At 60.0% G+C, this 13,199-nt stretch overlaps 2 protein-coding genes across 2 annotated transcripts in view; one reads left to right on the top strand and one right to left on the bottom strand.

The window, feature by feature from the left end:
• The window catches only part of HSD11B2 (hydroxysteroid (11-beta) dehydrogenase 2), a gene marked incomplete at its 5' end in the record, with an annotated part of 5,083 nt that extends 3,872 nt beyond the window's left edge, over positions 1 to 1,211 (top strand). The window contains 2 exons of the mRNA XM_006769837.1: positions 1 to 116; positions 280 to 1,211. Coding sequence (XP_006769900.1) covers positions 1 to 116; positions 280 to 695 — 532 coding nt within the window. The remainder of the gene's footprint in view (positions 117 to 279) is intronic.
• A 413-nt stretch (positions 1,212 to 1,624) lies between these two features.
• ATP6V0D1 (ATPase, H+ transporting, lysosomal 38kDa, V0 subunit d1) overlaps positions 1,625 to 13,199 on the bottom strand; it is a 37,131-nt gene continuing 25,556 nt past the window's right edge. The window contains exons 3-8 of the mRNA XM_006769783.2: positions 7,414 to 7,592; positions 6,091 to 6,170; positions 2,789 to 2,866; positions 2,491 to 2,667; positions 2,305 to 2,382; positions 1,625 to 2,209 (exon numbers count right to left, since the gene is read on the bottom strand). Of these exons, the coding sequence (XP_006769846.1) occupies positions 2,048 to 2,209; positions 2,305 to 2,382; positions 2,491 to 2,667; positions 2,789 to 2,866; positions 6,091 to 6,170; positions 7,414 to 7,592 (754 nt within the window). The 3' untranslated portion in view covers positions 1,625 to 2,047. The remainder of the gene's footprint in view (positions 2,210 to 2,304; positions 2,383 to 2,490; positions 2,668 to 2,788; positions 2,867 to 6,090; positions 6,171 to 7,413; positions 7,593 to 13,199) is intronic.

The following is a 13,199-nucleotide window of genomic DNA, read 5'->3' as shown; positions in this document are numbered from 1 at the left end:
GGGGGCCTATGGGACTTCCAAAGCGGCTGTGGTGCTGCTCATGGACACGTTCAACTGTGAACTTCTGCCCTGGGGGGTCAAGGTCAGCGTCATCCAACCTGGCTGCTTCAAGACAGGTGAGGGTCAGGGTTGGGGGGCAGGTCACAGTCTGGGGCTGGAAGAGGGGTGACTGTGGGGGCGGGGACTGGTTGGAATGGGCGTGGCTTTGGCAGGAGGTGGGTCACTGGTGAGTTGGCTTCCCTAGCTGACCCCTGGCTGATTTTATTACCTTTTCTCCAGAGTCAGTGAAAAATGTGAGCAACTGGGAGCAACGCAAACGGCTGCTGCTGACCAGCCTGCCCCAAGAGCTGCTGCAGGCCTACGGGGAGGACTACATCGAGCATGCACACGGGCAGTTCCTGCACTCGCTGAGCCTGGCACTGCCCGACCTCAGCCCGGTTGTAGATGCCATCGTCGATGCACTGCTGGCAGCTCATCCGCCAAGCCGCTACTACCCGGGCCGCGGTGTGGGACTCATGTACTTCATCCACTACTACCTGCCCGAGGGCCTGCGGCGCCGCTTCCTGCAAGCCTTCTTCATCAGCCCCTGTCTGCCAAGTGCACTGCGGCCTGGCAAGCCTGGCCTTGCGCCCACCCAGGATGCTGCCCAAGACCCAGACCCAAGCCCAGGCCCTTCCCCCACAGTGGCCCAATGAGCAGTGTGCATCTCTGGACTCAGCTGTCCCAGCAGAGGATGTCCCATGAGCCCTGGGGCCTCCCCTGGGCGTTGTGACCCAATCTGTCCTAGAGCCTGGCCGCAAGGACCCTAGCCCACCCCCTGCCGATGCCCCAGGTCAGGCCTGGTGAGGCTAACGCTTCCCAGTGAACCTCTGGGCCCCTCTCCTGCTTCATGAGCCCAAACGGGGGCACATGGCTCGCCCGGCAGCTTGGAGAGCCCAGCCGGATGGGGAGTTCAGTGCAAGACGTAGCTGTGGCCTTTGACAGGTTCCCATAGTCGGTGCCTCTGCAAACTAAGTGACAGGGTAGGTTGGGGGCCCCCTCAGGTTACTTCTCAGCACGGGGCCTCAGTGCTGCGATTCAAAGGGTAAATCCCAAATGTTTCTTGACTGGCTCAAGAATTAGGGCCCTGACCACCCACCCAAGCCCCAGGGAGGCTGCACATTTTACTTGCCTGATTGCCATTTTTAAATAAATGTCTATTTCTCCTAGAATGGGGGAGCCCTGTGTTTGGAGGGGTGATAGGCTGTGTGACATACTGGGAACTGCCTGGGGAACCTCCGGGGTTGAGCATGGGGGACGAGGCTCTGGGTACAGACTCTGGTTCTCACCTTCTCTCTTCACTGACCCAGACAGATCATTTATCCAGAGGTGTGGGTTTCCTCCTAGTGAAATGGGGATGATAACCTTGGCCTGGGGAATGGGGGAGCTCAATGAAGCCAACAGGGAGGCCTGGGGGCTCTCCCCCAGTGGCATCCCGCCCTGAGGAATCTGGCTGCTCTGTAGAGGGCCAGCCTGGGACTGCCACTGCTAGCGACTGGGGGAGGCAGAAGGCTTAGGCAGGCGGGGGTCGGATCAGTAAGGGCGAACCCAAGGGGAGCTGGGAGCCCCAAAGGAGAGAGCGGACACAGGGCTTAGGGCAGTTTATTGTTCAGAGGGGCAGGGCTGAGGGAGAGGGACGCACCGCTGCTTCCCCCAGGCCCCAAGGACACACACACACAGTTTCCCCTGGGCCATGGTTCTGGGGGTGACCCACAGAGGGGACAAGAGGCTCACACTGCTACTAGGGGTTCTCATTCTGGAGGGGCACAAAAGTGACCACATGCTTCTTAGACATGTGGGTGGCTGTAAACAGGGCTTGATCTGGAGGGGAACTTGGTCTATCCTGGGTCAGGGGAGCAGGCGCCCAGGCCCAAGAGCAGTCTCAGGAGATCAGGGGAGCTGGGCAGCCGCTAGGACAATGTGCCACACCCCCAGGGCAGGCAGGTGAGCCTGGCCTTGGTCACACCACACACAGACACACACTCCTGGGGAGCCTCGGGCCCGGGCGTTAGAAGATGGGGATGTAGTTGTCGATCTTGGCGCGGTGGCGCTGGGCGATGCACTCGGCGATCCACACAATGTTGCGACACTCCTGCTCCTTGAGCTTCACGAAGGCGTAGAAGACACCGAAGTGGAACTGGTTGAGGAAGGCCAGCTTGTTCAGTTTCACCTGCAGACAGAGGCAGGCGAGGTGTGCAGCTGGCCACGACCAGAGTCAGGCCTACACCACCACACCCGCCCTGTGACGGGCAGGCTGGCACCCACCTCGTGCTCAAAGAAGCGGTCCTCCAGGGTCTTGTCTCCAGGGTTGCTGCCTGCACCCTCAAAAAGCAGCTTGTACTCCTGGCCCAAGAGTGGGGGGAAGCGTGAGCGTGAAGGCACAGCTGGGTGTGGGGTGGGGAGGCAAGTGCCAATATGCCCGCCCCTCGGTCCTGCAGCCAGGGCACTCACCGGGTAGTAGTCGGCCACGTTCTTAACCTGCTCGTAGTCATCAGCCCGAGCTAACTGTGCCAGGCCCTCCGGGTAGAGCCGCCCACAGTGCGGAAAGAGCTTGGCACGGTCCTCCTTGGACAGCTCTGTGCCGAAGGAATTGATGGTGATGATGAAGGCGCGGCGGTCTGCTTCAAACTGTGGGGCCAGAGCACAGGCAAGGAGACAGGGAGGGAGGGAGGCAGTGGCCGGTCAGTTGGCAGGGCTTCCCCTTGGCCTCTTTCCCAGGGGACCAGCGGGCGGGAGGGAGGGCGCTCACCTCCAGGATGGGGCACATGGCGTCGGCCGTGGTCCCGCCCAGCAGGGTGCAGAACTTGTAGAAGGACTCCAGGTAGGCCTGCACAGAGCATGGGGCTTGTTCAGCCCAAGCAGGGAGATGGGGGTGGGGGGGGTTCCCCAGGCCTCCTACTCATAGTCCCCAATTCCCGCCCCAGTCCTTGCATTGGCCATGGCAGCCCCACGTCAGAGCCCCTGCAAGAGCCACAAACTCCAACTGTTAACCAGCCAAGCAGCAATAGCCTGCTGCCTTGTTCCCAACCCAGGAGTGACAGCAATTTCTGGCCAACTGCCTGCTTCATGGTGCAGTGCCCCCCACACCCTCATCCCACAGAAGGCCAGGCTAAGAGGGAGACTCTGTCTTTCTCTACTATTCTGTCCGCCTTTCCCCCAGATCTTCTCTCCTCAGTCTAGAAAACCACCTGCCGATGGGCTAGTGAGGGAAGTTTACGCCTGAGAGTTCATGGAGATGGCCTGGCCTGGGTGCCCGGGCCCCTCCTGGCCTCCACCGTACAGAACACTCCCCCCCCGCCCCCAGGCATCACGCAGTAGGAATCAAACTGTCAACCCGAGTCCTGCTGAGAAATGATTATTGCCCCCTTGGACGTCAGCCTTGCAGAGCAATGGCCATGGCGGAACATGGGGTGGGGGTGGGGGAGGGACAAGCACTTCCTGCCCCTGCAAATTGGATCTGCTGGGCATGAGGAGAAGACAGGTCAGCCCAGGCCCCCAGCCCTCACTCCTAAGAGCAGCCACACAGGCTCCTTCCCCACACCTCTCTCTGTCAAGGAAGGGGATGGTCTTGCAGCTCCCTGGAGAGCTCCCTGCACTCAGATCCTCCTGGGTCCAATCTGGAGCCTACTCTTGGGGGCGAGGACTGGGAGGCGTGGGTAGCTTCCCATGCCAAGGTCTGCCCTCCAAGGTGCGGAGACCTTTGCACCCACTACCAGCTGACTTGGGCCACCAGCTGTGCTGCCCCAGGAGGAGGTGAGATGAGACCTGGGAGTCCGTAAGCCCAGCCCAACCTGGCCAGCAGCACTGGGCAAGCTGGGCTCAGAGAAAGGCCTGAGGTAACCACCGTGTCACAGAAAACAAAAGTCCAGGGCAGGGCAGGGAGTGAGAAACTGGAAGGGGGAAGGGGTCATAGCACAGCGGATCCCCGGGAATGAGAGAGGGGCAGAAACAGCTGCCCACCCTACCATGGCTTGGGGTACCTCTCAGTCCTTCTAGCACTGTTCCCAGCTCCTTCCTTCCCCACAGCCAGCCACACTGGCTGCACCCAGATCCCCAGGCCTGCTCCATCCAGTGGGTCTGCAGTTCTTCCCCAGGGGGATGCGAATGCAGATAGGCTGACCCCAGGGTGAAGGAGGCTGGCGGACAGACCGAGACTCTCTTCTGGAGACCAGGGCAGTTGAAGGAACTGGCAGGACCCCAAAGGCCCAGGTACCAAGGTCATATCCCCACCCCCACCCCGTGCCCTGGAGGAGTCTGCGAGCCCATGGCTGTGCCAGCTAACTACAGTTCCCACCCGGTAGGCGGCTGAGGGTCCGCCTAATCTCCCATCTGTGGCCACTGGGCTGGGACATTGCCTGCTGGGCGGGCAGTCCTGGCATGGTGCCTGCAGCATTGGATCAATGTTTACAAGCTGGTGCCCAGGCAGCCCTCGCCGGTGACTCCAGGTAGAACCAGTCAGGCCCGGTGAGGGTGTGGGTTAGGCTAGGGGGACAGCCGCACCCCTCACCCTGTGTCAGGTCAGGGATCCCGGCAACAGGCCAGCTGGGCAGGCAGGAGTTCGTTCGTTCTCTCTCTCTCTCTCTCTCTCTCTCTCTCTCTCTCTCTCTCTCTCCTGATTGCTAGCCTGCCTCCCTACTAGCGGGGTGGATGAGAGAGCTTACTTTGCAATCAGGCTGAGCCAGGTGTGATCCCCAATGCTCTCAGTATAGCAAGTGGCTTCAGGCAACCCATTCTACTTCTGAGTCCTCAATTTCTTCATCTTACAAATGAAAACACTGATAAGGCAGTCCTGAGAATGAAAGAAGGTGAATCTCCCTCCCTCTGGTATTGTCCCCTCTACCCTGTCCTCCACATTGCAAGTCCTCCAGGGGGGCTTTCTGATGATACTGCGATCCGTGGGAAACCTTTACTGCTGGCCCTGCACACAGGATAAAGTTCAAACTTCTGACCAGACATTCACGGCCCTGGGTGGCTTATCCTGTGCCTGCTTCTTTTTCCAGACCCACCTGCTGCTGTCCATCTGGAACCTGCACTTTGACAGCAAACCGCTTGCCACTGGCCCATGCTCCATGCTTGCTCTGCATGTGCTGTTCCCCTGCCACACCACTGCACCCCAGGAAGGTCCTTCACTACCACCAGACTCTCCCTCACTCTGGCCCAACCCCTGCAGGGCGACTGGAGGGCCTGGGCTTAGGATGCAGCCAGGAGTCAGCCGCCTAACTCCAACCAGGGCAGGAGAGGACCCTCGCTATAAAGAGCCAATAGACAGATGTTCTCAGGGTTAGGTCAGCAGGGCCCTTGGCCAGTGCTAACCTCAGCCCCGCTCAAGGCCCTACCCACTGCTGACCCATGTTCCTGGCTGCAGCCCCTCCGGGGTCCTGGTACCACAATTGTAGCCCAGTCTATCCCAAATGTCCCTCGCTGGTCCCTGGGCAGCTCTGCCCTGCACCTCTTTAAGCCAGGGCAGCGCTGACCTAGGAATCCCAAGCCCACTCTTCCTCCAGGGGTCTCCAGCCCATGGCACAGCCTGGTGGGAAGCAGAAGGTAGGTGGGGGATGAGGATGATGGGACATGGCACTGGCTCTGGCCTGGGAACCTGACAGGGGTACCTGGCTACACCTGGCTGGGTCCCTCTCCCACCGTAACTGAACACACTGTTGCTCTGCTCACGTGCCTGTACTTGCTGGCCACAGTCCAGGTGGGGAGAGCTGAGAGCTAAGGCCTGGGTGGTAGCCCGTGACCCTGCGGGATCGGGGAGAGCAGTCACCCAGGAGCCAGCTCTGACAAGCCAAGCTGCGGAGCACCGGCCACGCCCGCTGATCTTATCTGGGCTGCCGTGGGCACCTGGGGATGGAGAACCTGTTCCATGCAGCCTTGTGCCATCACAGGAGCCAGAAAGTGAGTGGATAAGCCCCCAGGGTGAGAACCTGGTGCAGCTGTGCCCTGCCCCAGCACCCCACATAAATCACAAGCCACCACGCCCACAGCCTGTCGGCCTGCAAGCCGATCCCCCGCTATTCACAGGGGGTTGGGGGGAAGGGGAGACACTACCTTGTAGAGCGTGTTGCGGATGATCTCGATGTTCATTTCATCGAGGTCCTGCTCTGAGATGCAGTCCTGGAAAAAAGCCGCTGGGGAGAAAAGATGGGTATGTGCACTTAGGTAAGGGTCCTAGGGCCCCTGCCACAAGGTCCACTTGGCTGGGTATTGGGGGCCCCCACCCTGGTTATTGCCTTGGAAGTGGCAGAAGCAATCCTCTGGACGATGTACACTGACCTGAGCCTTCTTACTCCTAAAACTGATTTATAAAGCAGGCCGCCAGCCATAACATGACCTAATCGCTGCTGGGGCAGACCCAAGCTCCGCCATGCCAAAGACAGGCTTGCATAAGAGGCCACAACATCCTCTCTTCTGGGGGCGGGGGGGGGCGGCAACTGTGGATTTGGGGCCTGACACCCACTTCTTCGCATCCCCCACATTTGGAAAACCGGCCTCCTCCTCCTTAGACAAGGAATGAGTTCAGCATCTGGGTGGGCACAGGCCAGATCAAGGGGCCACTCTTGGGCTGGAAGTAGTGGCCGGAGCAGGAAAAAGCCACTCCACCCAAAGCAGAACCTGTAGGCTCACTGCCTCTTCTTTAAAGATGAAGAAACTGAAAAAGCCACAAATAGCTCCGAACTACTGAGAAATTCTGGGCCAGATGAGCCAGCAGGTAGTGCTCAGGCCTCTTTGTGTAGGACCAAGTGCAGCTTGGTGCCCAGTGGTTCAACCCTGGGAGCTTCCTGGAGGTGGTGCCCTGGCTCTGAGGACACTCGCTGGGGACAGCCTTAGTGCCTTCTACCCAGCAGACATGGCAGGCAGGAGCCAGCACTGCCTAGGCGGGGCCCTGCAGGAAGCTCTCAGTTCCCCTCTCGTGGCCTCGAACATGAACTCTGTATCCTGCTGGACACTGCCTGTCCTGGCCCCTGGGACCTGCTCAAGTGGAGGCGAGTGAAGCTACTGGCTTCCCTTCCCTGCTCATGGGCAGCCCGCCACTCCCGCCCAGCTGGAGGCCACAGTCTGACAGTGCTCCGAGGGACCCGGGCTCTGAACCCTCTCCCTGAGCTCAGCCCCCTCTGCATTCTGAGAAACCACCCAATTCCACAAAGTGAGGTGGTCTGAGTCGGGCCCTGGGTGTAGCCTGCCTGACCAAGCAAAAGCAACAGCACAGAAGGCCGGTGAGGAGGAAGGAATGGGAGGGGAAGCCAAGAGGGAGCTTAAAGGCAAGCCAGTGGGTAGGCCTCAATTCTGAGTCAGGGTCACCCCCAGGGGCCCGCAAACCACACACTGAGGCACTGGCACTGATGCCCACCCCTCCCTCCACCAGCGGCTCACCCAGGGGCGTGTCCACCAGGATGGCATTGTAGAGCTCGGCAGGTGTCTGTGCAATGTTCACGGCCTCCATCTGCTCAAAGCTGCCTAGTGGGTGGCATTTGGGCACCAGCTCGGCGATAGAGCGCTGGTGCAGCGTGCCCGTGATGAGCAGGATCACGTTGTCAATCATGTAGCTGTAACTACAGGAGGCACAAGAGCAGGCATCCTGTCAAGGGGCCTGGAAGTCCTGACACCATGCCCCTGCCCCCACCCCGCACAGGTGACCAGCCCCTGGACAATGAATGCTGCCTCCTTTCCCTGCCCAAGTGTGCCCCCTACTCCAGTGCCAGGCACACAGGACAGGCACGGCCCCTCCCCTGGTGGAGGGAGGATGGAATCCATGCCCCACGAGTGATTGGGGAAAAGTGTGAACAGCCTTCTGGCAGGACAGGGGGACCGTGGGCACATGGAGGCGAGGCCACTGGCCAGCCTCGGGGATGAAAGAACTGGGAGATGACAGAGTGTTCTGGGAAGAGGGAACAGTGTGTGCGAAAACCTGGAGGCCTTCACTGCGTGACGGACGCATTCGAGGAACCGAGCACAGCCAGGGTTGGCAGAGGGAGGGGAACCAGGGCAGTGCTGCCAGCAGGCCGGGGCCTGGAGGCTGGTCCTGCAGACGGGGTGAGGGTCCTGCCTTCATTTGAGCTCGAGGGCTCCGTGAGGGCATAAGCAGGGGTATCCAGTCCAGTTAGGGTCCCTTTGGCTGCTGGTGGGAACAGAGCGGGAGGGGAAGACGGCGGGGGAGGGCAGTGAGGAGTGGGGTGGGGAGAGCTTCTCTAGAAGAGGCTGGAGGGGAGCTGGTGGGAAGGCCCCTCTGGAGTAAGGGCCCAGGTCAAGCAGTGACGAGCAGGCAGACAGCTGCCCTGCGCAGCCCACTCCAAAGACCGAGCACCGCCTCCTCCTTTAGGGCCTGAGGCCAGGGCCAGGCGTCTGTCCAGGCTGCCTGGAGAAGACCCAGAGACCTGGACAGGAGGCTGGGCTCAGGTCAGTCCCAGGCAGAGGCTCCCCGCCCCCGCCCCCCCAGGCTCTGGAGAGCACATGGGCACCAGAGGGGGCTGTGGAGCTGGCGAGGGTGGGGCTGCCCAGGTCACCATGCCAAGGCAAGGGGCAAGCTCTGCCTCCAACAGTGAAGACAAAAGCTTGAAAGGACTGGAGCTAGTTCTGCGCAGTCACCTATGTGGGGATGGGGGGCCGGGGGGGCGGCGTTGACAGTCAGACTGCAGTAGCCACAACATTCCTCAGCCTGGCACCAGCGAGGAATTCAAGGCACAAGGGAGCTGGCTGAGGCCTGGAGTGAGGACAGCCTCCAAGGCCGAAGTTGGGTTCCCACTGGAGGCTGAGGTTGGGGTGGAGGCTGCTGCCCTGAGCTTTTGTGTGGGCCGCGGCCAGGCCCCTGACCTGAGGTAATCACTGCGCACCAGTGCCGATGCGATCCAAGGAAGCGGGCCCCCATACCAGGGGAAGGAGGCTGAGGGCCCAGGCTCCAGCTCAGAGGGCTGGCCGTTGGGGGAGCTCCCACAGGGCCCTCCAGGAAGGCGGCAGAAGGAAGAAGCCACAGCTCCTGTCCTGGCCTGACCCCCACTCTCCGCCTCCCTTCTGCTCCCCTAGCTCCCACCCGGCCCAGCGCCCTGCTACAACCTCTGCTCTCCTGGGCTTGGGGCCAGGCAGCTGCCCTCTCTCCGCCCTGTCTGGCTAGGTCAGCTACAGGATGTGTGCTGAGAAGAGACAGGCCCCTTCCCAAACTGAGGGCTTTGGGCAAGGCCCATCTGCAGCTACAAGACAGAGGCCCCAATGCCAGCCTCCTGACCCCGGCCTGACAGCCGGCAGAGTGGAGGCACTTCAGAGAGCTTTGTGCCTTGGTCTCGGGTCCCAGCCTGCATCTGCTCTACCCTGGACAGCACACCCCTCCTGCCCTCATGCTTCCAGAATCTCATGGGCCCCAGGACCATGCTACACACACACACCACCTCCCGCGACATCCCTGCTTGCACCACATCCAGCCCCACTCTAGCCATCATGTTCTCCGAACCTAATGCTGCTCTTTATGCTCCCACAACGCTCTGTGCGGGGAGGGAAAAACGAGTCCTATCCAACTGATCCCACAACCACTTCCATCATCAGCTGTCAGAGAAAATAAGGCACAGAGTGCAGGCACCGGGCCCCATCATTGCATAAGGCGGAAGAGCTCTCTGTCCCCATGGCCAGTGTCCACACACCTCCACCCATGCCCAGGGTTCCCAGGCCCTAGGGCTCTACATTCCCCATCAAGCCTTATCTTCTCAGCGGGATCCACACAAATCAGTCTTTGTTTTCTAAACCTCCCCACTCCTTGTGCCCCATCTGAGGGTATTAGTTTATGTTGGGAGTGGGGCTGGGGTCAGGGCCCAAGGGAGGTGCCTCCGGGTCCAGTCCCCCCTCTTCCCCCAAGAGGAGAACCCTGTGGGAAGACGCTGCCATTTGGCTTTGCTGCTATCCCTCCAGTGATGGGGAACAGGCCAGTTATGACTCACTTTTCAGCCTTGACAGCAGATGTGGGGGCCGGAGGTAGTATCCTCTGGCTGCCCCCAGCCTCTCCTGCTAGATCTAGCTGGGCACCAAGCAAAATGCTGAGCCAAGGGAGGGTCACTTGCGATCACACCCCCCTAGCCCCTTCCAGGGCCCTCTTCCAACCCAGGCTAGGCAGCCCGATGATCCTGTGCCAGGGCCACCCTTCCTCCCCTTGGGTCAACCACACGGTTACGGCAGCAGCCCCCGATATTCTCCCCTGCCCAGTGACAGCCAGAATCTTCCTTCCTGGGAGAAAGGAGGTGACACTGACCCAGCTGTCTGCTTCTCTCCCAAGGACCTGAGCAGCCAGGGAAAGCCTCCTCCTTGCCTGGCTTCAGCGGCTGCCTCCCAGCCCCCAGAAAGCCGTTCCACCAGTCCTCCCTTCATCTGGCCTCACTAGAGAGAATGAGGTTCCAGCTGGTCAGCATCTCCCTCCAGAGGGAGACAGCTGGGGGTGGACAGGCGGCTGCCCGCCAGGCCAAAGAGGCCCTTGCGGGATGGGAGAGGGGCAGTCTGTAATCCTCTGCCCACAGGCCCTCCCTCCCCGTGTCCCTGAGATTCAAAGATTCAGCTCCGGCCCACAGGAAGTCGGGTTGGAGTACAGGAAGACACTTCCTCCGAGAAGTCTTCCAGAATCCCCAAGGAAGCCCCATCCCTCTGCTGTGCCCTTTGGCGCCACCTGCTGGAGCACCGAGGCTTACTTCCCGTTCTTACCACCCAGCCCTGGGGGCCAGCCTGGCACTGGTGGGAAGGCCACGATGACTAGGGACCCTGCCGGTCTATCCATCCAAATCTCTCATCATACCAACTGCGAAGCCTCCGTTTCCCTTCTGCAATCGGAATGACTGTAGCGTGGCCAATGGCAGAACTAGAGAGGCCCTGACCTTCTCATTAACATCGTGCCCCAACCCCAGAGGCGCAGTTGCGTCCTCCCACTTGACCTGAGCCTTCTGGGCCTTGAAGGGCTCCTGTGTGCTCTCCCCTGGGCTCAGGAAACAGGGTAGGTACTGGCTTTCCCTCAAGGCAGGAACAAGGTCAAGCCCAGGACCTAGAAACCCCAGCAGGTCTAGATCCACAACCCGGAGAGACTGTGCCATCAACCCAGAAACACTAGTGTGGACAGCAGTGGCTGGAGGGCCCATCTGGAAACCTGATGCAGCAGGGCCCACGGTTGCAACCACATGTCCTAGGGAGAATGGCCAGTGTGCTAACAGGCCCACTGGGCACTTGAGGCCATTGTCCTGGCACAAAGCGTCCTTCCAGCTGCTAACACTGAGGCTCCTGGTCCACCAGAAAGATGGGTGCCATGCCAATGGGTACCTGCCTCAGCCCCGTTCAGCAACACCACTCCTCACTCCTGGGTTGAGCCAGAGTAGAGGAGGCGGAGTGGAGAAGAGCAGCCAGGGAGGTAGGAGTTAAATCTGAGAGGCACCATGAGAGAAAGGAGACTCCAGGATCAGGTGGGGTTAGCGAGGCCACTCGGGAGAGCGGGTGGCCAGAGCGGAGGCAGTGGCCTGGTGTGGGGCAGACAGACCCTACGTGAGAGGTTCCTCTGGAGTAGGCTGTCATCAGCCACATGGTCTTGAGATGATCCAGCTCAGTCTCCTGCAGTAACATGTACTAGTACCAAGGGCTGCTTCCAGGCCCAGCCATGAACTTGCTGTGAGACTTGGGACAGAGCCTCTAACCCCATCTGATCCTGGAGTCCACTCAACGCGGAGAAGCCTCCTGTGACCCTTAGTTCTATTTGTGGCAGCTGGGAAGTCTTGAGCTTCTGCTAGCACACCTGCAGTGACAAGGAGCTCACTGCCTCCTGGAGAGCCTTTTCCTGCCACCCTGAGGCAGCTCCGAAGGCAACAGAGAGATTCTGAGCGATGGAGATAAGGTGACCTCTGTGTGTGGCTCCTAATGAGGCCTGGAGACCTTGGCCACATGAAAGGCAGTGGTGACTTTAGCCAGGGCCTTGTGGTGGAGTGATGGGTCTGCTGGAAACGGACTGGAGGCTCGAAGGGTGTTGGAAGGTGAAAGAACGGACATTGAATGTAAAAGTTTAGGCCAGCCCTGGCCAGGCAGCTCCGTTGGTTAGAGCATCATCCCAATACGCCAAGGTTGCAGGTTTGATACCCAATCAAGGCACCTACAAGAATCAACCAATGAATGCATAAATAAGTGGAACAAAAATAGATGGTTCTCTCTCTCTCTCTCTCTTCTCTCTCCTCTCTCTCTCTCTCTCTCTCTCTCTCTCTCCTTTCTAAAATCAATAAACAAAAATTTAAAAAGAAAATAAGAGTTTAGGCCCCAAGAGACGGGTTTTTTAGATGCTAATGGGCAGAATCCAGAAGGGAACGTGGGTGCACAGACAGAAGTGCAGGGGACTGACCACTTGGGGTCCAGCGAGTGGGGTGAGGGGACAGAGGACATTGGCAGTAGGACCCCAAAAAAGAGGCGAGCACCTCAGCCACCGGATTGGGGTTGGAGGCACAGATGTAGACTGGCCTCTATTATCTCTGTGGAGCAGGAGGTAGGTGAGAGAGAAGGCTGGGGGGACCGGGAGAGGGATGGTGTTTAAGATAGGGAGGTGGTCTTCCCACCCTTGAGGGGGATGCTCCAGGGGCTGAGTAGGGAGAGCCAGCGGCTGGCTGGGCAGGGACAAGTCAAGGCCAACTGAGCTGGTCTGTGTGCATGTCTGGCAGCTGGGTTCACCCGCCCAATGCTGCTGCCGGCTTCCCCAACTTTGCTCCCAGCAGCAGAGGTGGGGGAGGGTGCCTCCGGGCTGGAGGCTGCTGGGATTCCTCCAGGGCTGGGGGGCTGCCAGCCGGGTGGGACTATGAGATGGGCAGCCAAGAGAGCTGCGGATGTTGGCAGAAGAGTGCTCGAATGATGGACCAGGGAACCTCAGCTGGGGAGGGAGGAAAATGAAGAAAGAGAGGCAGCAGGGGAGGAAGCAGGGCCTCGTGTCCTGCTGAGTCCGGAACCCGTGTCCCACAAGGGACTAAGAGTGGGCTGCAGCGCCTGAAGGCTGTGGGTAGAGAGGGGGTGCCTGACTCAGCGATTTCAAGGGTGGAGCAGTTCCAGGGGGTGACATGGTCTTGGGCAGCCATCGGTGGGGGCGGCTCAAGCGGAGAGCAGAGGAGCAGAGGGATGACGAGGTCGTGGACTCAGCAGCCACAGGTTCAGACAGGCTGACACGTGGCTGCTGA

The sequence above is a fragment of the Myotis davidii genome, unplaced genomic scaffold (genome assembly GCF_000327345.1).
Source record: "Myotis davidii unplaced genomic scaffold, ASM32734v1 scaffold243, whole genome shotgun sequence".
In the NCBI taxonomy this organism is placed as follows: Eukaryota; Metazoa; Chordata; class Mammalia; order Chiroptera; family Vespertilionidae; genus Myotis; species Myotis davidii.
Note: the sequence above shows the minus strand (reverse complement) of the source record. Positions and strands in the feature narration are given on the sequence as shown.